Source organism: Falco punctatus (genome assembly GCF_963210335.1).
Source record: "Falco punctatus genome assembly, chromosome: 10".
Lineage (NCBI taxonomy): Eukaryota > Metazoa > Chordata > Aves > Falconiformes > Falconidae > Falco > Falco punctatus.
In genome coordinates this window covers 7708358-7733488 of record NC_137590.1, presented here as the reverse complement: position 1 = coordinate 7733488, position 25131 = coordinate 7708358, and the positions used below count along the sequence as shown (strand labels likewise).

General features: G+C 52.7%; 1 protein-coding gene across 1 annotated transcript in view; it reads left to right on the top strand.

Annotated features, from left to right (window-relative positions):
- B4GALT5 (beta-1,4-galactosyltransferase 5) overlaps nucleotides 1-25131 on the top strand; it is a 45413-nt gene that overhangs the window by 16766 nt on the left and 3516 nt on the right. The window contains exons 2-8 of the mRNA XM_080404600.1: nucleotides 14592-14726; nucleotides 19080-19193; nucleotides 20058-20182; nucleotides 20856-20972; nucleotides 21797-21984; nucleotides 22221-22343; nucleotides 22851-22952. Coding sequence (XP_080260726.1) covers nucleotides 14592-14726; nucleotides 19080-19193; nucleotides 20058-20182; nucleotides 20856-20972; nucleotides 21797-21984; nucleotides 22221-22343; nucleotides 22851-22952 — 904 coding nt within the window. The remainder of the gene's footprint in view (nucleotides 1-14591; nucleotides 14727-19079; nucleotides 19194-20057; nucleotides 20183-20855; nucleotides 20973-21796; nucleotides 21985-22220; nucleotides 22344-22850; nucleotides 22953-25131) is intronic.

Below are 25131 nucleotides of genomic sequence, written 5' to 3'. Positions count from 1 at the left end.
CAAGGGGGAATGGGTTTAAACTGAAAGAGGGTAGATTTAGGTTAGATATCAGGAAGAAATTCTTCACCGTGAGGGTGGTGAGACCCTGGAACAGGCTGCCCAGAGCAGCTGTGGCTGCCCCATCCCTGGAAGTGCTCAAGGCCAGGCTGGATGGGGCTGGGAGCAACTGGTCTAGTGGAAGGTGTCCCTGCCCATGGCTGGGGGTTGGAACCCGGTGATCTTTAGGGTCCCTTCCAACCCAAACCGTTCTATGATTTCTTTTGCTGTAGTTTTTTTGTTGTTTGGTTTTTTTAATATTTTTTTTTTAGAGCTTTGCTGGCTGTTGGATGCTCATTGTCCTGGCCATGGGGTGAGCCTGGAAGTGGTCTCCCTGTGTCCTCCAGCGGGTAGCAGACAAGCTCTTTCCCTGGGTGGCTTTTGCCAGTTACGGGGAAAAGCTTTATGGAAGGGTCTTGTGAACTTCTATGCACCTTGAATCCATATGGGCTTGCTGGGGCAGTGGTGGCAAGCAGTGCACCTTCTTGCTGTGGTTGCCAGCTGCCCCAGTGCTTCTGCCTGCCTGGGCTGTGTCCCCGAGGGGCACTGTCACGCTGGAGGCAGCCTGGCTTGCCTGGCAGTGAAACGCAACGCCACCCACAACTAGTGAGATGAGCGACTTGCTTCTCGGCTAACAAGATTTAGGTGGATTATGCTATGTATTTAATCAAGGGCTAAGCTCATTGCCTTATTTGAAATGGATCAAAGCCTTTGAAAATGCCAGCCTGGAGACCAGCTATTGAGCAAGAATATTATCCAGCCGTGTTTGTGTGGCAAGGCTTGCTTTCGAAGAAGTCGGGTAGTTTAGCAGGCAGGTTTCAGACTGCAACAGTGACCAAATGCAGAACCAGATGGGAAAAGTCTGAAGTGATGGGGAAGTAGGAGCGTGCAAATGTTCTTAGTCATTCAGCATCCTGGAGGATTTTGGGGAAAAGGGCGTCCTTTTCTGGCTTGCAGTTTGAACCCATGTTTCCAGATATATAAAGCTCCGTGCTGACAGGTAAGGGAGATGCTCTGGCATTTGGCAGTCAGGCTTCCACCTTCTAGAAAAGCAGCTGTGACTTGTGGAGCTTGTGTGGCTCTGCAGAAGGGACCAGATTCTCCAGAGCTTCCACAGGGAGGCCAGCACCCCCCTGCAGTGGCCATTGCCAGCGTTGGACCTCACAAGGGTCTCCCCTGCCCTTATGCCAGTCGCTGCAGCATTGTGTCCCTGGGAGCCTGTGGGACTTCAGCTGTGGCAGCCGAGGAGCTCGTGCTGGTTGCAGAGGAGTAAAGCAGATGATGCCTCTTGCTGCGCTCTCAGCCCAGAGGCACTGGCTGCTCGGCCCTTTGCTGCGCTGGAGGCACGCCGGGCGGTGGGAGCCCACCTCTCCCCCTTTCCTGGGGTTGCTGGCCACAGGGCTTCTGCTGGGCTCGGGCAGGTGCTGCCCTGCCTGGAGCTTGTCCTGGCACAGGGCACGGGGGGACCTGGCCCCCTCCCACCCCATGCCCTGCTCACGCTGCCGGTGTGGGCATGGCAGCAGACCGGCTGTGCTGGGTTTGTGCCTGCGTGTGTGCCATGGCGGGCAGAGGGAAGTGTCTCAATCGGCAGATAGAGGGAAGTTTAAAATCACTTTCCAGTTAAGAGCTGTTGTGCTTGCCAGCATCCACCTGGAGTGGTAGGGCAAGGGTGTCCAAGGTGCATGGCTATCTCTTTTTTTCGCAAGGTTACAGTTTTTTGCTGTGGGAGTGTCTTGGTGCTTGTGGGTGCCCTGTCCCCGTGGGTCTGTGATCATTGTGCTGTGAGCGTGCCCTGTGCCGCTTCACCTGCGTGCAGCGAGCTGCCCTGACTTAGCTGAATGAGCTGCTGAAAATATGCTGGCTATTCAAATTGTCTTTCCTTTTTCTTAAAAAGGCTTATTCTGGTAACCACCTTCTGTCTCCCTGCCATTCGACATAAGGAGGGCAGCCACAGCTCGCAGCAATCCAGTGCTTTGCTTGTGACTGTTGGCACTGCCGGCAGGACAGAAAATACCCCAAGCAAGTGGCTTGGAGGATTTGGGGCCGGAGGACAGGTATTGGTGACTTCTGCTTTGAGATGAACTGAACAGTGCAGTTATCATGCAGCAGCAGATGCTGGTGCTCCCTGCAGTGTTGTTGCTCCTTCCCCTTTGCTTAAAGCAGTGATGCTGCTTTGCAGACTTCTCTCCGCTCTGATTCTCAGACCTCCTCATGTTTTTGTCTCGTTGCATGCTGCAGTGGAAATTATTCCAGAGTAAATGCGAGGCAATAAATTCAGCTGCATCCCACCTGTGCTGCAGGCATGGGGGCCCCACACTCAGGCTGCCCCCTCTCTCCTGGATGTGACCTGAGCCCTTGTGTGGGGCTGGCAGAGCTTCTTGTGTGACAGCCGGCTGCAAAATGTTCCCATGTTTAATTTATTGCTAATCAAACCTGCAAATGAGGCTTGGCCTCAGTTCTCCTCCAGCCTAAGCCCGTTATATGTCTTCCTGCCCTAACTTGCTTTTGTAATTACGGGCAAGGATTAGTCAAGCATCTTTTTGTATTTCGGAGGCCTTGGCAGACTTGCTAGCTTGCAATAGTCTTGTCAGCACAGCCTTTCTGGTGTCCTGGGTTGTATCAAATGGTCTTACAGCTTCTAGGTTGCAGCAGTGGGCTGTCTGCTGGTACCTGGCCCTGTGAAGCAGCTCCAGGGTTGCTGGTTCCGCACATGATGTTGCGAAGGGCTGTAGGGCAAGAGCAGATGGAGGGAACTGTGCTGGGGGCGGGGGGCTGCCTAGCTTCAGGGTGCTCTAGGTTAACCTTGCTTTCACATAATTAAAGTAGAAAAAATGCCAGTCAACACAGTAATTGTCTTGTTTGCTGCTGTGCTGCAGAAAGCTGATAGCAAAGCACGTCTTGCAGCGGGTGCTGACACCAACCCTTTCCCCCCTTGTTGCACTCCCCCAGCTGCCTCCCCACTTTGCATTTGGGGTACTGCAACTGGTTCAGGAGCCGGTCAGACCCCTCCCCCACCCCCACCCCCATTTGCAGGGTGCTGCTGAAGAGGGACCTGGCACTTAGGGGCTGTGTTTGCAAGGTGCTGCTGAGGGCTTGGCCGCATTGGGGATGGGGGAGCGGAGGAGGATGGGGTTTAGCTGTAATACCTTGGAGAAGCAAGCGCAACCTGCACACATCGGGTAACTTGACTGAATACATCAGTGTAATCTAAAAATCTCGTTATCCAGCATGGAGGGAAGGGCTGGTGCCTCGGCCAGGAGGAGGGTGGGCTGCTGTCACTGGGCTGGTGCGGTGCTGGGTGGGTTGGAGGGGCTGCTGTGGGCAGTCTGTGGGACACCAGCCCTGATCAGCTCCTTCCGTGTGGCCCCTTGGGGTCCTGCGCTTGCTTCGTGCCCGGCTCCTTCCCTGCAGCCTTCGCAAACCCATGGGTGTCTGCAGTAGCCAACCCTGCCCGTTTGAAGTGAGGGGGCTGTTTGCAGAGGGAGAGAAGGAGGTTAACCCCTGATGAAGCTAGCTTTGCTTCCAGCTGTCCTGTGTGGGCTCTCCCAGTGCCCGCCCTGGCCCCAAGGCTGATGGGGAGCTGCTCTGATCCATCTTCGTGAGATGCACACCAAGATACATATTTTTTTTTGGTGCATTTTTTTAGGATGCAAAGGAAACATGTCATCCCTGAGACCTCACAGCATGCTTGATGCACTCATGAGTTTTAGCTTCCCAGTAGTGATGTGGGGGTTGGAGGCCAGGAAGACTCTTAAATGGGAGCTGGATGTGAGAGGGAACAGAAATTGGAGGCTGGCATCTCTGGGCTCTGCGTATGGTCACAGGGAGTTGCTTGGGTAAGGGCAGGGAAGCCCATGTCAGGATCAGCCACAGCTTCAGGTGAGCACAGGGGCTTCCTTCTCTGCATCTGAGACTGAAACACTGCAAGGCCTGGTGCTGCCTTGGTGCGGGAGGTGGCCAGTGTTTGCTCTTAGAGGTTGTGTTTCTGACCCATCCCACCCTTAGTGTTTGTATGCTGGGCGTCCCCTTGGGGTTTGGTGCCCTCTTGGACTTTGGTGTCTTGCTCTGCCTCTGCTCAGGGATCTGGTTGCGCAGTAAGGTGCCAGCATGCTCCCGGTTTTCCCAGAGCCCACCCTTGTGCTGTGGTGACAAAGCCCTGAGCTGCTCCCCAGCTCGCCCTGCCTTGCTCCTGCCCACCCGGGTCCTGTTTGCAGGCTGTGGTAGGTGCTGGAGCACCGCTGGGTGCTGGGTGCTGGCCCCCATGGATGGGCTTCTGGAGCTGCCATGTCTAAACCCTGCTCCTGAGCCCAAACAGAGATGTGCCCACCTGTGAGAAGTTAATTCCCCTCCTGGTCTGCCAAGTGCCGCCCTGATCTGGGGGTCTGTGCAGGAGGCAGGCTGGGGCAGCACAGCAGAGCTGGGCACGGCGGGGGGACGTGTCCCACGTGGGGCTGGGGAGGGATGATCAACCTGGGGAGCACTGGCCTCCTGTTCCCAGCGTGTTTATCTTTTCCAAGGTAGCCAAATGTATGACTCTTGTTTGCAAAGCTTGACTTCGGGCCACAGGCAGGCTGGAATCTGGTTTATTTTTTTATTTTATTTCCCTCCCCTGCCCTGTTTCTCATATTGATGATCAGATCCCTCAGTAAACACACACCTCTAAAACTTCAGCTGCTGCTGTGTGTGAGGAGATAAAGGTGTCTGTGGGGCAGTGGGTTGCAGGGAGGGGGTGTTTGCTGTTCCCCAGTGTGTCCCCACATGTACTTGTCTCTCTCCAGGGCTGCCGGGGTGGGGGTGCTAAGGAAGAACATTGGCTTGGAAGTCCCCAGGCAGCTGTAGAGCCACCACACAGGTGAGTGCTGGTGGCTCCGGGCAGGAGAAGGCAGCCCTGGCTGCCTGCGGTGGGACGGGCATGGCACTGTGTGCCCCATGCTGCTGGGATGCTGTGGGCAGCTGGGCTCGGTGCCCAGCGCCCTGTCCCCACAGCCTGCTCACGGGCACCCTGTGATGCTGAACTTGCATCAGGTTTTTCCCCTGTTTGTATAAACCCCAAACCTGGTGGAGCGGGAGCTGGGGGGCTGCAAGCTTCCAGTCTCTTGCAGCCAGCATGTCCCCATCACGCCATGAAGCCTGGTTACAGCTTGCGGCTGTGGGCGCTCTTTCTTATCCCTTGATGAGCTCACTCACTTAATAGCCTTTTTTCTGCTTATCTGGGATTAATATGTAACTTAATGGTAGTGTGTTAGGCACAACTCTGCAAGTGTGCTGATTGTGGTAAAGGGCGGTGCAAATGTGGTTCCTGATGCCAGGGCACTTTATCACGGGAAGGGGGGAATAGGGTTTAGGGTTTTCTTTACGCCTGGCGCCAGGGCAGCAGTGCTGTTAGTAAATGTTTGCCAGAGGGAGGGAGAGCAGGGTGATCCTGGGGGGAAGCCGTGGGGCGCAGCAGAGGTGTGTGGCGTGGGGTGGTGGAGAGAAGAGTTTTTCAATTTCAGACATTTATGTCCTATTCAGGGCATCCCGAACAGACTGTCACACCATTGTTTTTCTGCTGACATACAGGAGGGCATCACACAGGCTGTGATTTGGTGTGTAGTCTCTTAGTTAAGTGCTCAATAAGTTTGCAGATGTGAATTACTTCCAATAAAATAATTCCCTACTCTGATAATGGAATTAGTTAATTTATTTACAGCAGCTGTATTACCAGCTTGCTTGTCAGGTGGAAGAAGACCATATTAAAAATGTTAGGTATTTCAAGGCTGCATAAGTCACAACAAAGCTGATTAATGTCTTGGGACATCAGAGTTCTTACAAAATCTGATAGGTAATGGTCTGTGTGTTGGAACTTCAAAGTCCCATCCTGTCTCTGATAGCTTTTTCTGTTCTATAAAAACGCAGCAGCTGGTACGGACTGTTTGCAGTGCAGTCTTTAATTATTGCAGACGAGAACAACTCTGTAATCTTACTGCGGAGGCCAGGCTACTGTGGATCTTGATGGCACTGTACGGTGAAAGTACCCTTGGCAGGGAGCTCCGAGCTGCTGCCTTTTAAAATCTTGGACAACAATAATCCCACGTGATTGAAGAATTTCAGCTTGGAGAATTTTTTAGGAGTTGAAAGGGCTAATGGGCAGATGAGCCAGGCTGATGCATAGTGTGGAGATGGGGCTGTGGCAGTGCTCCTTCTCTGGCTGCTGAAACGGTGGGTTTCCCAGGACCTGGCAATGTATGGGAAAGAAATCACAGCAGGGACAGTCTTGGTGTATTGCTACAGAGGGATCTCTCCTTAGATGCAGTCTCCACAGTGCAAATAGTGTCTGCTGCAAAGCTGCTTTTACACTTCCCAGGGCTGGAGCATTTGCAGGGTGGTTTATTCCCACCAGCAGGTACTGACCCAGTATCGCGGTGCATGCTCCTGGCTCTGGGCTTTTTAGCCGCAGCGAGGAGTCAAAGCGCCTGATGTCAGGTCAGATGAGAGCCTGCATCTTCTGGTGGTAGATATTGCCCTGCTGATAAGAGTAATCATGTTATGGCGCTTGGGTATTGCTAGGGTAAATGCCTTAGTGCAGGCGGAGGGTTGCGCTCTGCAGCCTGCCTCGAACCTCCCATGGGACGGTTCGTGGGGTGTCCCTGTCCTGCTCAGGTTGGGGACACGAAGCAGCCAGCAGCTTGGCATAGGAAAGACCACTGCAGGGCTAAAAATCGCTGCCTTGGGTTTCACCGTTCCGATGGTGAGGAGTGGGTCCCCTGGGATTGCATGCATCGTGGGCAAACTAGGCAGGGGGCAGGACTTGCCCCGTGGTAATCTGGTTTTTTGGAGACAGATTTCATAGGAGCTGGGCCGTGCTTTAGCAGTAAATGGCAGTGGAAGATGTGCCACGGGTCTTGCTGAACTGATCAGAGAGCAAATGCCATCCTGGATGCTGTAACTACAAATCTGGTGCCTGTATTTAAGCATAACTGGGAGGGCATATTGTTTCGTATGTGTTAACTGGGATGGTCCAGCCTGGTGTAAGAGGCAAGCCACTGACCAGAAACAACATCTCGGGCTCCCCTACGGAACTGCTCATTGCCGTAAACATGAGGCTGTACATGTGATAACCCTTTTTGTTCAGCCACGCTGAACTTGTAAAACATGCTTGAAAAATCAGGTCTTTTGTCTGTTTTTTGGGGGAATATCCTAAACAACAGTCCCGTTGTCTTTTTCTCCATTAAAGTCAGGGTGTGAAAGCTTCAGACAGTGCAGTTTGTACTGTGTGAACTGAGTCAGTAAATCCATGACTCTGAAATTGTTTTTATCTTGACAATTTTATACTCTCCAATAAGTACAGCTGATCTCCTAATTTGGAAGGCTAACAAATCGGTGATTTCAAAATCTATTTAAATAGTGTGTGATGTATATAGAAATTTTAAATCCAAATCTAACCTGTCTTCTGTTCTCTGCTGTGGTCTGGCTGTATTCCAGATTGCTTCAACTGGTGAAGGCCAGCCCTGAGGAAAACGCCCTGTTGAATGCATTTCTTGAGGAGTACCACCCCATGTGTACCCTTTTTCCTGTACGTCCTAAGGCTGCGTGTTTGAGTAGGGTGCCCAGGCTGGTGCCTGGGGTTGCCTGCAGTAAAGGATTTCCTTCCTGTCCTGCAGCCCTTCTGATTCCCACGACCTGGGAGATGAGGAGTTGTCCCAGGCTGCCCACATCCTCCCCTGCCCTTCTGCTTCTGGGGCAGCACGGGGGAGTATCTGCCTGTTCTTCCTCTCCCTTGCTTGCCCAAGTGTTCACTGATTTATTTTTTTTTTAAATTGAAACCCTCCCTCTGTTTCCTTATCCTGATCCTATGTGAGCATTGGGCTTAGGTGTCAGGATTCCTGCTGCTTTGAGATGGTGTCTGGGGTGCAGGAATTTCCACCGCTTTGTCTCCTAATGAACCTAAGGAACAAATGCTGAGCTGTAAATGTTTGCTGTTGGTAGCCAGCAGCAGCCTGCCAGTGCTGCCAGCCAGAGAGGTTAGCAACCATTTCACTCCGCCTGCTGAAGAGACTTTTATTGTGCATTTAACTGTGCGGTGCCCACAAGTGCCCAGTGAGTGCTGTGCTTTTATGCTTTGTGTGCGGAGAAATCTGCTGGCAGCTGATGCTCTTTTTCTCCTTGGAAGTGTTTGCGCTGACCCTGGCGAAGGGAGGCGAGATGGGGAGGGCAGGCTGGCTGTAGATGGGGAGAGCTGCCCATTGCTGTGAAGGAGGAGGGATGGAAAATAAACAGGAGATACAGTCGTGTGGAATTGCATCTCCTGAGCTGCAGTTAGAGTCCGAATCTCTCTGGGAAGGGTAATATTTAACTTGGGCAAATGCTTGTTATGCTCTGTGCTCCAGCCTGCACATGTCACTACGCCCTTCCTTGCAAAGAGGAATTGCAGCCAAGCCCAGGGGCTGAGCTGCTCGCTGCTCTTGGGCTTTGTAAAGCCCTGTGTGACCTTACAGCCATCCGTTGTGTTGCTGCCCTGGTGCACGAGTGTACTCTGTCCTCCTGGTTTCCCCACCCGCAGCATCACTTGTGTGGAGCCAGGTACAGTGCGTGCCGGCGCTGGGCTCCTTGCTGTCCCGGTCAGTGTGACTGTGCCTGGGTGACCTGGGGCTCAATCCCTCCGCCTGTCCTGGCAGCTGCTGGGGTGCAGGGCTCCTTCCACGGGTACTTTGGTGCTGTAAACACTCCCTTGGACTCCTGAGTTTTCCCATGCGCAGAGCATGTTGTGCTTTTCTTGCTGGGTATCCTAAAATTGGTGCAGCGTTCTTCAAAGTGACAAACACCTTAGCTTGTCCAGTTGTGGGATTGCAACTGAAAGCTGCCATCTTAAATATGTCCATTAAAATTTCAGGGATTATTAGAATAATTTGAATTTTCTTCCCTCTTGCTAAATCCTCCCCAGGGTCACTTTTCTCTAAGACAGTTCAGATGCAGATTCCCTGTATTCAGGTTCTGGTTGAGCATCCCTGTAGTCTCCCATCTTCCCCACTGGCTTCGTGCACGTGCAGGCTGTGAACTCGCCAATTTTGGGGCTGGATGGTTTGTAATTAACAGCTCAGTGCTGCTGCTGCACTGTTAATTCTTAGACCACTTAACGTATCAAATTATTCCTTCCTGTACTATTTATAGGTGAAGGACTAAGTAACAGTGAGGGCGTTAATATTATATTCTCTAAAACTAATAGGAACCGCTTGCTTATTTGTTCTGGCACTCTGTATGTCTGGGGAATACGGTGCTGCTGGAAGGCTAATAGAGACAGAGGTCTCGTGGTGTGTTAGTGATGGGATGCTGCTAAACTTCCTAGTTAGTCTTAACTCGTAAACAACCTATCTTAACTGTCTATCTGTTCCTTGGAGGCTTAGTTTGATTAAACCCCTTTGTACTGCTAATGCTAACAGAGCTGAATTGATGCTGGGGATCTGCTGGGAGAGCTTAACCAAAGGCTTAAGGCAGACGTGACTGCTGGTTTGGCTGTCTCTGGGCCCCGTGGGAGGTGTTGGCAGTGGGCAGCATCTCCCAGCCCTGGCAGGGTGCTGGGTGACCTCAGCACCCAGCCCTGCTGCCTGTGGGACCTTCACCCCTTCTGGAGTCTGTTGTGCCTCCTGCGTGCGGGGGTCCCGCAGGCTCTGCTGGGTGCTTCCTACCTGCTCCCAGCGCCTGGCCGAGCAGTTTGTGCAGCGGCAGTTCCCTTTCCCTGGCTGTATGGATTTATGATGGGGTTGTTGGGATGTGCGCTCCCGCGGCAGGGCAGGGGTACGTGCTGGCTGCCCTGGCTGGGCTGGGGTCCAGCTGCCCCAGAGCTCCCGGGAGAATGCTGCACGTCGCAGTGAGACCATGGTAAACTCACAAATGGGGCCCCTCTGTGCATCTGCATGACGGACTAACGAACTGGGAAAAATGCTGAATGGAACAGTCCTAAATCTCAAAGCAGAGGAAGACCTGCTCCTTCCTCAGGAAAGCCTGGGTGTCGTGCTGGGCGCTGATACTGCTGCGGGCATGCAGGGCTGCTGTGAGCTGCCTGGCCCCTCTTCCTGACCCCAGCCCCGGTGGGTGGCTGTCCCTCCCAGCGTGGGGCTTGGCGTGCCGCGCCATCCCTGTGCCGGGGGATGCTGGAGGAAGGTCCTTTCCGCAGGTGGCGGAAGCATGCTGGGGTCAGGAGCAAGACGTGTCAGGTCTGTCTCCTTCCTGTGCCGGTAGCTGGCACGGCTTATGCTCAGACCTCTTCTGAATCAACTCCCAAGTTGCAAATTACCCTGCTGCCTCTTCTAGTACATATCATCACAGTGAAATTAATTTTCCATGAGCGAGTCAGCTGTTTCTTGATTAGAAGTGCTCCGAAAATACCACTGGAGAAATGATTACAGGAAGCCTTCAGCACTCATTTATATAATTGGACTTTACCTCCTCAGTTGAAGTCACTGCATCCACTCGTGGCTTGGACGAGCGCTTGCCATCCCTGTTGCTTGTGGGCAGGGGTTGGGGTGCAGCAGCCCTGGGGTGCAGCCGGGGACCTCTGCTCCAGCTGGTGGCAAGCTGTAGGTCTGATGTCATGGTTTCCACGTGTTTAAATCCCAGCAGGGTTGACTTGTTCTTTAACGAGCTAACAAGAATAATTTTCAGGCAGTCGTTTGGGCACTCTTAAAGCTTGCTCGTTTTACGTGTGGGTAGTGAGGGTCTGCTGGAAATTGGTAGGAAAAGGGACGTTTCCCCAACCACTCACAGCAGCTAAAAATCCCTCTCCTGTCCTTGTCCCGCTGCTCTGTGGCCGCGGCCAGGCTGTTACTGCTGCGTGTATGTGGTCTGAAGTGCTGCATGCTCAAATGGAATAAAGGCAGAAGGCCAATGTAATTTTCAAGATCATCCTATGTGATTAGGTTAGCAATATCTCACAACATGGAGAATTACTTTCTGGCTGAACCCTGGTTCAGACCGAGCGCACCGTGGGGGGGTGTGTGCACGTTCCTCCCCTGGCAGAGGGGATGCCCGATGCTCGGCATGCCCTTCCTCCCTGGTGGGGGCTCTGGCACTGGGGCGATGTCGGGTCAGCCAGGTCAGGCTTAATACATTTAAAACGTGGCCGATTTGCTCATCAGAAGCAAAGTAAAGGGAGGAGTTGAGGTATGAGTTCGGTGCAGTGATTCCCAAATGTCTGTCCAGACCCAGCCCTGGCCACGGCAGCCCTGTGGGGCTAATTTAAGCCCCGTATGGGTACGTGGAGTGAAATGTTTTCAATCATGAGTTTTAAATCTGATTTTCTGACCTGAATGGATTGCGTGTTCTGGATAAGCATGGGGTTTGTGAAGCTTATCTCATGGTGGCGGGTCATTTTGGGGGCAGGAGAAGGGACTCTCATCCCTGGGCTGGGGTCATATGGCTGGGGCAGGGGGGATCTTGGTGTTGGGGGTGTGGCGTGTTGGTGGCACGGCTTGTCTGTGGCCAGGTATCTCCTGAATCATCTGAGTAAAGGGGTTAATATGTGAAAAGACAACTGCTGCCTTAAACAAAGCTGGCGTTGTTTGTGCTCGTTCTCCCCTGGGATGGTGGCTGCTGTGACAGTCTGTTCAGGATTCCCACTGCAGCTCCGTGGACCAGCAAGCCGTGTCATGTGGCTGTGGTGAGCCCTGCTCCGTCTGCCCGCCGAGGCAGCGGGGAACAAATGGCGCTTTCACTGCGCCCAGCAAACCTCCCTCGTCCTTAAATGAAGCAGGGATTGGATGCCGGTTTGCGTCTCTCCTGTTCTTTCATGCTTCACCAAACCTGGTTCTGCTTTATCCAGTAAATGGAAGGCGTAATGAAGTAAAAGCTAAATTACTTGTTCAGCATCAGCGAGTTACGCCTTGCCGCTGACTCAAACTCCATGTGAGCTGGGAGGCGAAGGCTTGCTGCCCCCTCTTTCCTTATCAGCAGCCTGGTCCTGATAAGCATCTCGACTCCACTCGGTGGCTTCAGCTACCCATTGCTCCGTGCAAAGAGGAGAGGAGCTGCCCCGGCTCTTGGTTAGCCTTTCAGGTTTTTGGGAAGGGAGCTGGGCAGTCGCTAACCCTCGCTGATGGCAGAGGTGAGGCTGTGCCGCTCTCCCTTAGGAGCCCACACTCTGCCGTACTCCTCGGCTTTGGAGGATGCCGCTCCTGTCCCGCAGTGTTGGGTTTGTGCTGCCTCCCTGCAGAGCCTCGCAGCGTCTGCCCGCAGCTTGGGGTGGGTGCTCTCCGTGGGGCAGGGCGTTGTAAATGTGTCCTGAGGAGCTGTATGCCCCAAGCATCAGCCCTTAATATGTCACCTTTGCAACCGAGGCAGAGCTGCGACTTGGGCTGCTGAGCTAGAGCAGAGACTGCCCAGCTTCTGTGTCCTGTTGTCATCTGGGAGAGCTGCCCTGTGCATCCTGCCCTCGACCCCAAGGCCATGCCAGCCTGGCTGTGTCGCTCGCTTGTTCACCACTAGCCCCCCTGCCCCCCTCCCTGAACAAGCCCATTTCTGTGAATTTTTATTCTCCCTCCAGGAACTCCTCATTTCCGTAAATCCTGGTTGGCAGCTGCCTGGCGATGCTGGGGCTGTGGTGGGGAGGGATGCTGGGGCTGAATCGCTGATGCTGGGAGGCGACGCAGTTTCATGCTGAGCTCTGAGCAGGACACGAGTCCAAGTGTGAGCATATGAAGGTTTTAGGGCTGGGTGTAAGGCTTTGCATGGGAATTCCAGCTACATTCTTTTCTGGCCAGTAGTGCCACATCAAAATGCCAGCTTTTCATTCAGCTTTGTCCCCTGGGGATCTGGCAGAGCGGATTCCCCATCTTTCTGAGTGGGAGCAGCCCTTGCTGCCTCTCACTGTCATTGCAACAGGAGTGCCTTGCCAAGGAGCTGCACCAGAGCACATGTTTATTTTGTAGCTGTCACTAATGGACCCCGACGGCGGGTGAGCAAAGAGGGTTTGGGTGGGTGCAGCTTTGGCTGAGGCAGCTCCTGCTTGCAGCTGCTGTAACGACTGGCTCAGGGTGCCATCGCTGGCTCCACCACGAAGGGTACCCAGTGGGAAGGGAGGGGGATGGGAATGGGCATTTAAAATTGCATTTCAAAGCCATTTAGTTGCCAAGGACTTAATGCAGCTGACCCTCTTTTTGCTGAAAATCTGATGATTGCCCATGGCTCAGAGGCAGGCTGGGCACGGGCAGCACCTGTGGGGGCTCTGGGCATGGCATGGGGCTCTGTTGCCCTTTAAAATATTTACTTAGCTGTGTGAAAACAAAGTCTGGTTGGGATTGGGAAATGCATCTGAGCAGCCTTTCTGGAGGCTGACTCAGTCTGCGGGTGTAAAAGGGGCAAGCAGGGCAGGGAGGCTGTGGGGCGTGCGTCTGGCTGTGTGTTGGGGGGACCTCACTCTCTGATAGTGGTGCCATCTCTGGGCTGCCCTATCTAATCTGTGCTCCTCGTGACTCCAGCAGTGACTGTACCTTCCTGGCACCGGCAGCCACTGGTTTCAGGCTATTACAGCTTGTGATATGCCTGCTGTGGAAATGACCTGTTCGTTATGGATGTTCCGTGATGACGTTTCATCGGTTACTGCCCTCCTCTGTGCGGGGTCCCTGGTCTTCCCTTGGCCTGCTGCCCTTTTCATCCCTCCTGGAGCATCTTCTGACCTGGTTTTTTGAATATTAATACAGAACTGTTAGATCTCCCCTCCTCCACGTTTTGAAATCAAGATTATTTTTTTTTTCTTCCTTTCATTCTTAAGCCTAAAACTTCACTGCAGGGGGCACGTGGCTGGCACTGCGATGCTGGTGAGGGGTGCTGGGGCGTGCATGGTGGCTGTCCTGCGTCCCCACGAGTGCTGCTGGGGCTGCAGGGCTGTGCTTGCTGCCATTTGCTCTGGGACCCGTGTCTGCCAGCGCCGGGTGTCAGCTTAAACTGAAACCTAAGTAGGCTCAGTCTGAGCTGTGCCAGGGCACGGGGTCAGAGGGAAAGGAGGGGGGGAAGAAACCTGGCTTTGGGGGGGAGGCTGGTCCCAGGGAGCCAGGGGGCTTGTGCTGCAAAATGCTGCCTGCTCTGGGACTTCCAGATTGCTGGTGGGCTCAGAGACTGGCAGTGGGATGTTTTTTGTGGTGCCCGTTGAGGCACCCTTGCCGAGCAAGTGTCAACCCTTGGTGTTGCAGTCTAGGAACGACTGCCCTTCTCCAGGCGTGCAGCTTGGTTTCCTGTTATAATGATATTTCCTAATTAAACTTCCCTACTTGGGCAGCAAAAGGTACGGGTCTTAAGCTGAATGCTGTGTTACAGTCTGTGTTGTCAGGTCTAGCTGGGGACGTTCCCCTTATTAACCAGCTGGGTTTCCAGACATGCCCTACGCCTCTGCTTCCCGACTCCATGCCCTTCCCAGCTCCCGTCAGGCAACCGAGGCACGTGCGACCTGGGGATCCTCCTGGCAGGAGGGAGCTGAAACCAAGCAGAAGGCTGGGAATGGTTCCAAAAGACTCCTATTTCTCTTTACTATAAAAGCTGATGCTTGTGGAAATATTCCTTTTTTCTTTTTTTCTTCTTCCTTGCAGTGAACACCTACCTCTTCATGATGCAAGCCCAAGGCATCATGATTCGTGAAAACATGAGAACAATAGGAGCTCAGGTGTACGAGCAGGTGGTCCGCAGTGCCTATGCCAAGAGGAACAGCAGTGTGAATGACTCAGGTACTTCTTGAGTAATTGTCATTTTGATCAAAGATTCTGTTTCCATTGGAAATAAGAGTGGTTCAGGTCAACTCTGCTTGAAAGAATTAATGCATGCTGGTAAATGCAGGGTGGGAACTTTAATTGGTTTATTTTTTTATTTTTATATGTAAGAATATTTTATGTAACATAAAATACATATGATATAAAGAATGAATATGTATATATATGCACTATATATAAAAAATATTAATTTCTTTATAAAACATACAAATGCTTCTGACTTGTGTAAGGGGTGAAAAATCTTGAAAGGTCTCAAATGATGGAATGTGGAGCTGAGAACCTCTTTGCTTTCCAGGAATTCAGCTTGTTAGCTTCAACCAGTCTGAGGGTAAACATTGGAAATTCAGTGCAAGGATCAGGTTTCATATGTAAAAAATAACTTCCCAGGCACAAGCGCATGCAGATCCCCGGCTCCATGCACGTGGAGGAGCCTGTGCTCATAAGCTTCACTCTTCCCATGCAAGGATGAGCAGAGATGACTTGGCTGGAGACCTGCCACAAATAATATATTGAACTTTGGGCAGAATGCAGCGAGCAGAGTCGCAGGCTCCCACTCCCAGGCTGCTCATCGTCTGTAATATAAAGCTGATAACAGGGTTATGAGTTTTGGTGTAAATCTGGTACAGCGAAGCATAAATGCACATTGGCTGTGTGTAAGGCAGGGTGAGGCATCATCGCCTTTGGGCTGCTGTGACACCGAGCGGGTACCTTCCCTGCTGACATGTCACCAGTGCCCCATGCTGGTGGGGCTGGCATCAGGCTGCAGCAGTGCCAGGGAGCTCAGCTCAGCTCCTCCACTGCGAGGGCTCGGCGGCAGGGGCTGGCAGGGTTGTCACGGGGCAAGATTATTTTCTTATTAACAAGAAATAGAAGCAGTGTCCTTGCTGGCCAGCCTGCTGGGGAGCTGAGCGGGGTGGCTGACAGTTCGGCTGTACTCTGGCTGGGGATGGGGATGGGGGGTGGTGTGGTGGTGGTGGTGGAATTATCAACTTGTGCAAGGGATTGACACGCCGGGTCTCCTCCAAAGGCAGCCGAGGCTGCCACCATGGGCTATTTTTGAGGCTGGAAACATGGAGTAGAGCAGACACAGGGTGAGGAAGTGGCTGATCCCCTGAGGGGAGGAGGGTTTGGTGCTCCCACCGCTGCTTGTGGTGATGAGAGCCTCAGCCCTGCTGCTGTCCCGGCCCTCGGGGCTCCGAGCCCTGCAGAAGCCTGCTGTGTGCTCCTGCTGCCTGCAGCAGGCAGGGGGATGGTTACCACGTTAGCGTAGCAATACTGGTGGTGCCATTAATGAAATAACTGTCCTTGCTTGGACCTCACATCTGTCCCAGATCTGCAGGCAGGGGCAGATGCCCCTCCTGCCCTGAGAGATCCGGCTGCAAGGAGAGTTTAACGTACACAAGTGCTGTGCGCCATTCTTGGGCGGCCTTCCCTGGCAGGCAGGTCGGAGCACATGCATGACGGATGGTGGTGACATCTGGAAGGCACGTGGCACTGTGGCCACAAGGATTATGTTAACACTGGGATCGGTATCTTGCCTCCCTGACTCTAGGTTTGGGTGCCTCGGTGGGATCTGGGTGGGCAGCACTGCCTGGTTAGCGCATCCTCCCCACGCTGCTGCGGGCAGCGTGACAGTGACGGCCAGGAGAGCGAGCCTACCTGGTGCGGTGGTGGGGATGGACCCAGCAAAGGCCTTGGCTGTCCCAGCAGCTCCCCAGGCTCTCCTGCCTCCACCCTGCCCTGCAGGCAGCAGTGGGTGTCACATCTCTCCCTGTGCCCCCTCCCCATCCCTGTGCTCCCTCCCCTTTTGCTGGGTGAGGCATGTGGAGCAGGGTCGGGGATGCTGCTTCTGGGTGTGAGCTCCACAGGTCACAAACCAGTTTGGGCAGTAGAAGACCCTGTGACCCCTCTCTGGTTGTCCCTGCTCCAGCTGCATGGGAGCACTGGGAAGTAGGAGGCTGCCGATGCTTTCTGAGCTGCAACCTCTCCCGCACATCATTTGTGTTCCAGCAAGGGGCTGGGCAGGGGGGAGCAGTTCTTTGTGCAGTGCTGCCTCATGTTTGTGTCCTCCTGGGGCTTTAATTTTGGGGCAGATTCCTTAAAGATGCGATGTCCCACCCTGAATGACGAGGTGCCCAAGCACAGAGTGGTCTGCTGCGAGCACAGTGTGCTTGTCCCCATCCAGCTGCACTTATTCTTTGCCCTTAGCTGTTTCCCTCTTGTGTTAAAATGGGGAAGTAATTTATCTTTTTCTGCATTTGCTAATAGATGCAATAATAGGTTTCCTGTTTGGTTAAGTCAAAAAGGGTCCCTTCTGTGCTTCTGCAAGCAAAAAAGGTGGCCCTTTATGCAAAAGAAGGGAGCTGAGCTTCACCATGTGTTGTCAGCTGGACCAAATATTGAGAGTGCACTTTGGTGATAGGAGTCTAATGGGAATTTGGTTATTAAAATTTAGAACAGCATCAGGCATTCAAAACAGTATCAATCATACTTGGAAAGCTCTTAGGTTCTGTTTACAAGTCCATCTTGAGTCTGAGAGAGTTTGGGTGCCACTTCTTTGCGTGGATAAACAGTATTCATGTTGTGATGGTAGATACTAGCACAATAAAGCAAGCTGAAATATCAGTCCAGCAATTACTTGCCCCAGTTAATTGAAATGAAAGATTTTGACCTTGCAGGTAAAGACAACCTTCCCTGCTTTGCTTTAAAAAGATTAACTTGTCACTAGATTATTTTTCCCAGATACATCATTAATGTGGTTATTAGATGCAGCCTTTCTGCTGCAGAGAATATACTGTGCTTAAGCAATTACTTAAATGTCCCTATCCTTAAATATGACTTACATTCTTAACTCCTAATCTTAGCAGATTCATTTACTTCACTACACTGTAATTCTAGGTTTATTAAATTGCTCCCAGGATAAAATGTGTGAAGCCCTTTTGCTATCAGTATGTTCTTGATACTAAATGTATGCTTAATTTGAAAGGTTATAGCTGCTGGTTTAAAAAACGTGTGAATCTCACACTGGGTTCAGTCAAATAACTTAAAAATCTGGCTCCCTACTGTAAAATCAAGTTTGCTGATGGATCACTTGCCAACCCTTGTGTCCAAGGCTTAGCAGAGCTGCTTGGACAGCTCTCGGGGGGGTGGCAGGAGGGATCCTAGACCTCCTTTTTGTCTCTGGGTGCCTGAACACCAGCTGGTTTGTACTGTGCTCATGAGAAACCAGGGCTGCTCTTGCTCTGAATCAGCATGGTGAATGTCAGCCCCAAGGCGTGCTTCTGCAGCTCATGCTGCAGATGCCTCTGCATGGGAAGGCAACGAGAAAGGATGAGACCACCTTGTCCTGGTAGGTCTGAGGGCTGCCTGTGATGGGACTGGGTGGCTCAGCACTAAATGGCTGCTTTCCAGGACTGCTGTGAGGTGTCAGGTTGGTGCTGTGGGACCAAAAGGCCAACATCAGATCAGAGAAAGTACATCCTCCTGTAACAGCTGATGCTTTACCACAGACAGGGAACTTTTTCTAGTGCCTAAAATGAAGGTTATGCTTGGCTAAAGAAGCCTTATGCAAAGCTGGTGACTTTGCTGTAGAAAGCAGAAGTTCATGGTTATGTAAAAACCTTCTTAAAACATCTCCAGGTGTAGCAGGCTGGAGGGAGTTTGCCTGGGAGGTACAAGGATGCAGGGGGTTGGGGGGGCTTGAAAAATGTGCTGTGCTGGGCACTGCCGCAGCTGCTGGGGCACGGGGGCTCCTCTGCTTTTGCACGGTGTAAAGCAGAGGAAAGGCCAGGTGTAACGTGATCATTTTTATTGATCCTTTGAGGAGGATGCAAGGCAGGATTTCCCTGCGCAGACTGCTGCACTGACGGTCCTTGCTGGCATCAGGACCTGCCTGGGGACTTCCCGCTCTGAGCCTGTTGGGAAAGGACCCGCTGGAGGGGCAAGTCTCCTCCCGCTGTGCCGTGGTCCTTCTTCCAAGTGCCATGTGCTCCTTCACTTTGAGCTGTTTGTGGTACCTAAAGGTGACACTCAAAATTCTTCCTCTGGCCAGAAAACGTGAAGGTTTCTTTGGTGTGGCATTGTGTATGGCCACGGGGGCTTCTGCAGCCACCAGCCCCAGGGTGGGGATGAGCCCATAGCTGGGCTGCAAGTCTAGAGCTGGTGTTGTGGGGGGACACTCGCGTGCCATTGGGGACATCCTTAGCCATGGGTGGCTTTGGAGTCTGCTCACAGTGGCACAGGGAGGTGGCTGAAAACTGCAGCTCAAGTGTGCACTCTTTTTTTTTTTTTTTCTTTTTTCTCATTCCTCAGATTATCCTCTTGATCTGAACCACAACGACACCTTTCTGCAAGCCACAACATTTCTTCCTGAAGACTTTACCTACTTCCCCAACCTCACCTGCCCTGAGAGGCTCCCTTCTATGAGTGAGTAGCATCCTGACAGCCCTGTGCCCTTTGAGGTCCTGTTCCCTGTGGCTTTGGAGGGCACATTGTGGCATTCCCTGGCTCGCCAACGTTGCACCTTTCCCTGCCGGGTACCTGGGGGTGAATGGCAGCGCTGTTTGGAGCCTGGTCCCCTCCTGGGAAATCATTGTTTACCCACTCACAGAAATTAATCCCTGCTATGTCGGAGGCACGTCTCCCCGCCGAAGCAGGAACCCATTGCTTGGCAGACGCAAACAAAAGAGGGATTGTGTGCTGGGAGCTGGTGAAAAGGCTCGGCCAGCTCTTTTCCAGGGGCAGTGGCGGCGGGGTGGCTCCTTTGCCCTGTGGCAGTGCTGCTGGTCCCAGCCTGAGCTGTGCCCGGTACAGCTGGGCAGGGGCTGGTGCGGGAGACAGGCTGGTGGTGGACCCCCAGAAGGGAGCCGCAGCCAGGAGAAATGCTTCCAGCAAAGTGATATTGCAGTGGAAAACTGGGCTTTTGCCGGTAAATTTTTCCTGAAAGGGGGAGACTGCTCTCTGCTGAGGTGAGGGGTGTTGCATCTGCTGGAAACCTGTATGGAGGAGTAGAGGGGTGCCATGGCCAGTGTGGGTCTCTAATGGAGTGCATCCATCGGCCACAAAGGCTAAACAGCCCAGCTGCCAAGGAGATGGAGGTGTTACAAGTCGTGCCAGCAGCATTTCCTAATAATTTTTGTTGGTGCTTGGGGAAAAGAAGAGGCTGCCTGCATTCAGTGCTGGGGATAGAGGGCAGGGATGCAGCGAAGTGCTGCCCTGAGCAGGCACTGAGCCACCTCAGGACCACAGCGGTTCCTGACCCCCTCCTGCTTCTCCCTGCTGTCTCTGCAGAGGGCCTCATTGATGTAAATATGAGCGAGATCACGATGGAGGATATCCACCAGTTCTTCTCAAAAGACCCTTCTATCAAGCTGGGAGGCCACTGGAAGCCGAGCGACTGCCTGCCTCGCTGGAAGGTAACTGGGGTGCTGGGCAGCCCCGTGTCCCTGCTGAGCACGGGGGGGTGGAGGGTCCCAAGGGGGTGGTGGGAAGACAGGAATGTCTCTCATGTGCTACAGCTTCAGAGTAATGAATATAAGGATCTGAAGTGTGGGGCTGCAGTGCCTGAGGAAGAAACGCTGAACTCAGAGGCTGCTTTAGTGCTGCGTGAGTCAGCTCTGGATTTCTGCACGGACTGCTGAGGGGTCGGGCAGCAAGCTTGCCTGCCTGCTTCCCTGCTGCCCTGTCCGGGGTAGGATCTGATGTAGAGAGGCAAGGTGGCAGTGCTGGGACTCCTGTTTCCAGCGGGCGGTGGCTTTAGGCCAGCATGATAGCAGGACCTGGCCCCGCTCCTGCTGTGCCTGGCACCGGGCAGAGGCAGTGGGGTGGGCAGCGGGTCTCCCTCCTAGTCAAGGTCACACAGAATTTCCCCAAAGCAACAATTCCCCAAGAGGTGAATAAGAAATCCATGTTGTGGGGGTTGGAAGGGTTTCAGGCTGCTCAGCCCTACTTGGGAGAGCTGAGACACCACGTTTAGTGCTGCTCCTCCGACAACACCGTGCCAGCCAGCCCCGCTCCCCAGCCCAGGGGTCAGTCAGCAGCAGGAGCCACTGGTGCAGTACAGTAAGAGCTGTGTCCTCTCCCCATCAGGTGGCAATCCTGATCCCATTCCGCAACCGATACGAGCATCTTCCTGTCCTCTTCAGACACCTTATTCCCATGCTGCAGCGACAACGTTTACAGTTCGCCTTCTACGTTGTGGAACAAGTGAGTGAGCCCTGGGGTGGTCTGGGCAGCAGCCACTGGGGCATGGATGTGCTGCGCTAAAAACGCATCTGCGAAAGCTGCAAGTGTAGCTCTGTGCCGTGTCCCACGGAGCTTACCTGCCAGATCACATCATTTGACCTGTGGCAGGTTTAGGGTTCATGTTGCAATGTGTAAGTTGTCCCATTCTGCCTAGAAGTGGCACAGCTAAGAGGGGTGCCCAAAAATCACTGGTTTTATCTGAAAATGAAGTAGATTCAGGGTGGTGTGGTTGGTTTTTTTTTAAGTCCTGTATTGGAGGAGGTATTTTTTTTAAAAAAAAGACAACTTTGAACCTAGTATTTGTAGTTTAACTAATGCTGCGTTATTTTTGTGGGTTTGTACATCTGTTCTGGGGAGCATCCCCTAGGCACAGGGTGGCCTGACCAGAGTCAGACATTTCTTGTCTGGGCAGTATCTAGAAGACTTTTATAAATGTTAAACCTAAGATTCTCATTTGGTATACACATGGCTTCATCCACTCAGTAAATGTACTTTCATATTTAGCTCTATCTTAAAAAAAATGATGAAAACTGGGTAGTGGGGTGGTTTTTTTTTTCCAAGTGTCTGAGTAAATAAGACTTTAGCATCTTTATTTTTGCTCCTGCACAGTAAAGTGAATATTTAAGTCTTGGTTGATCTCACCAGTCTGTCCCAATACATCGTTTCCTTTTGCGGCACCTTGGTGGGAGCTGGTTGCCCTCCAGTTTTCTAGACAAGACAGAGAAAGTATACGCAGACATGAGCTGCGCGGGACTCCCCTTGAGAAGGAACTTTCTCCCTCCTAGGCTGGAAACCACCCCTTTAACCGTGCCATGCTCTTCAATGTTGGCTTTCGGGAAGCAATGAAGGACTTGGACTGGGACTGTCTCATCTTCCACGATGTGGACCACATACCAGAAAATGACCGTAACTATTATGGGTGTGGACAGATGCCGAGGCACTTTGCAGCCAAGCTGGATAAGTACATGTATCTGTAAGCACTGTTCTTCCTCCCCACTACCATAGTAGCTAAGGAGCCAGTGTTAGATGTATTTATTTTTTTTTTTTAAAAGAAGGAAGATGAATTTCAGTTTGCTTCTCAGGCTTTGTGCAAAGTGGACATGGGAGGGGAATAGAAGAAGGCATCCTCCCAGCTCGGGCTTTCCCCGTTGCAGGCAGGAGAGCTGCAGTGCTGGTGGGCTCTGCCCTAACCCCTTCTCTCCCGCTTAGGCTCCCTTACAAGGAGTTCTTCGGTGGGGTGAGCGGCCTGACTGTCGAGCAGTTTCAGAAGATCAATGGTTTCGCTAACGCCTTCTGGGGCTGGGGCGGCGAAGACGATGACCTCTGGAACAGGTACGGGCTTGGCTCAGCCGGCGCCCCTGAGCTCACTGCTGTGGTGGTTCTGCGTGCCGGGCTTTGCACATGCTGCGGCACGAAGCGTTGTCACCGCGGCAGTCGGCGCTGGGCTTGCTGCGCCTGCTTCACCGTGGCTAGGGACCAGCCAGCCTGGCTGCGGTGGCTTGGTGGGAACAGGGGCTGCTCCAGCCCGTGCAGGCACTAGATGGGAAACTCAGAGCAGTGCTGGCTGGGGGAGTTGTTGGCCCTGTGTGTGGTTATCCCACGCTGCTGAGCTCAAACTGATCTTGGCTGAGCTGAAGCCTTGAGGTGCGTGCCGAGCGTCGTGTGGCTTGCCTGGAGCCTGGGCTGGAGTGAGGAGGTTTGCATGGCTTATCTGCTGGGTGGAAAGGCAGAGCTGCTGTCGGAGCCGCAAGCGCGCTGACTGTGCAGCCCTGGCAAGTGCTGACAGCACAGCAAATGCAATGACGGATTTTTACTTTATTTCTCCCCTTTCTAATGCAGGGTGCAGTATGCAGGTTACTCGGTGACTCGACCAGAAGGAGACACAGGGAAATACAAATCAATTCCTCACCATCATCGGGGAGAAGTCCAGTTCCTGGGAAGGCAAGTAGTTTTTTAATTTTAATATCTTGTGGGGTTTTTTAAGAATTCCAAAGCCCTTCACAAAGAGTCTACCAAGTACAAGGCTCCCTGCAGCTGTTTGGGGGCAGTAACAGCCTTAACTCCTGAAGGAAACCAACTGTGGAGAGATGGAGGTAGAGCACTGTCGGGATTCCTTCATCCCTGTGTTTTATATCCCGCATCCCTGCAACAAGGGGTCCTCACTTTGTGGCTTTAGCTGGTTGGGTGCCATCCAGAAGAGGGAGTTGTCAGCATGGCACGCTGTGGGCCTGTCCTGTATCTCCAGCGGGATGTTCCCAAAGGGGTGGCTAATGCCAGATGTCAGAGAAGATTTGTGTGTTCCTAGGAGAGCCTGACCCAAGTGTTGAAGGAGGAACTGGTCGTCCCACAGAAGGCAGAGAGCAGGGGCTCTCTCTGTATGTGGCTGCTAAAGCATCAGGTGTCCCTGAGAACACTGACAAGGTCCAGCAGCAACACCCTGGCTTTGTGCCGCAAAGGCAGTTGCTGTCACAGCAGCGATGTCCTCCTGCGGTGGAGTTCTTCAGCAGTGGATGGTGTTCAGGGTTTGGAGTCGGAGGGTAGCACTGACACCAATTTCATCCCGTGATGGTGTGTGCAGACAGGGAGATGGCAGCAGCTCCAGCACACTTCCACTGCAGTGCTGAGACGGAGCAGCTCGCTCCTTCCCATTCTTCTGTTCCTGCCTCTTGGCCCCAAACTGGGCTGAGTGTACAGAGCCCCTGAACTCAGGGTTTGCTCTCTTGCGAGACTTTGGACATCCATCAGGGGCACTGACTGTCCCCTGCATCTAGGGAGCATGCGTACTACGTGAACGTTTTGTCTTTTTTTCTCAAAAAGCTGAAATTTTGGAGCTTTCCAGGACATCTCCGACCCCTTTGTCCAGGAGCCAGGGTTGTTTCAGAAGGTACAAGAACTGGTTGAATGACTGCGTTTGCCTAGAGACCTGGGTGGAACTGGAGTCTTCTGAAAACTGTGCAACAAAAAATGAGAGAAATAACTTTTTCACAAACAACTGCAGGAATTAACACTTACAAGTGATGAGCTGCTGGACCATGCAAGCTCTGTTCTGTGCGGGGGCTCCTGGCTGCTGCTGCAGAAGAGGCAGCAAGGAGGGTTTTTATGTTGCAGACACCATGTCAGCTGTCTGTGGGTCTCTTTACAGAAAACTCATTTTTTTGGGAGTTTCCATTTGAGGTTGTCATCTTTAGCCCTAGTTTCCATTTCTCTTTTAGGCAGAATGCAGCCACTAAGAGATACTTCACTTGTTCCACTCTTGAAAAAGAGAAGTTGGTTTGGCTTAAAGCCGTATTTAGTCAAACCCTTGAAGCATGGAAGGCTGGCAGTGCAGTGGGATTGAGCTCTTGTTCCTGATGGTTCCCTGGTCTCCTGTTGGCCCCAGCCAGCCAGGAGCCCGAGTTCAATGTCAGCAGGAGCTGTGGGAGGGGGATCTGCGGTGAAGGGTGGTGGTGGGTAAGGCAGTGATGGCCCTGGTGAGGCTGGCGCCGGTGCTGCTAGTGCTCCTGCCTCTGCTGCTGCATCTGGAGCTCGATGCCCAGCCTAGGCAAGGCTTAGCAATAGATACCCTCTTGTGTCCTGCACGGAAACCTCAATTTCCTTCTCCTCTGCGCTCACCCACAGGCAAGTACTAACTGCTGCCATCTGAAAGCCCTGCTGCTTCTCCCACCTGAGCAGGGGGACCCAACACTTCTCGCTGTGGAGAAGGAAAGTGTTCATCAAGACACTTAAGTGTCCTGCCCATGTCCTGATGCTGTGACTTTGAAACGAGCTTTAGCACTTCCCTCTTTGCTCTCACCCAGCATCTTTCTCTTCCTCCTGGCACATCCCTTCCCTGGTGCTTTTTCTGTCCCCAGGTCTCAGCCCAGCTCCCGCTCGTCCTGGTGCTGCCAGGCCCCCAGCACTGTGGTGCAGAAAGTCAGTGCCATGTCCTGATGAAATGTTTCTGCTTATTTTGTTTTTTGCCCCTCTCACCCTTAGCCTGTACATCTCATCATCTTGCCTCTAAATATGGTTGAGGTGGGTAGTTTTTATGCACCAGCTGCAGTTTCTTTCCCCAAACCGTCATTTTTCTAGTTTTACTTCCTTTTCCCCCATCCCTTAGACTAAACCAATTCAGTTCTGC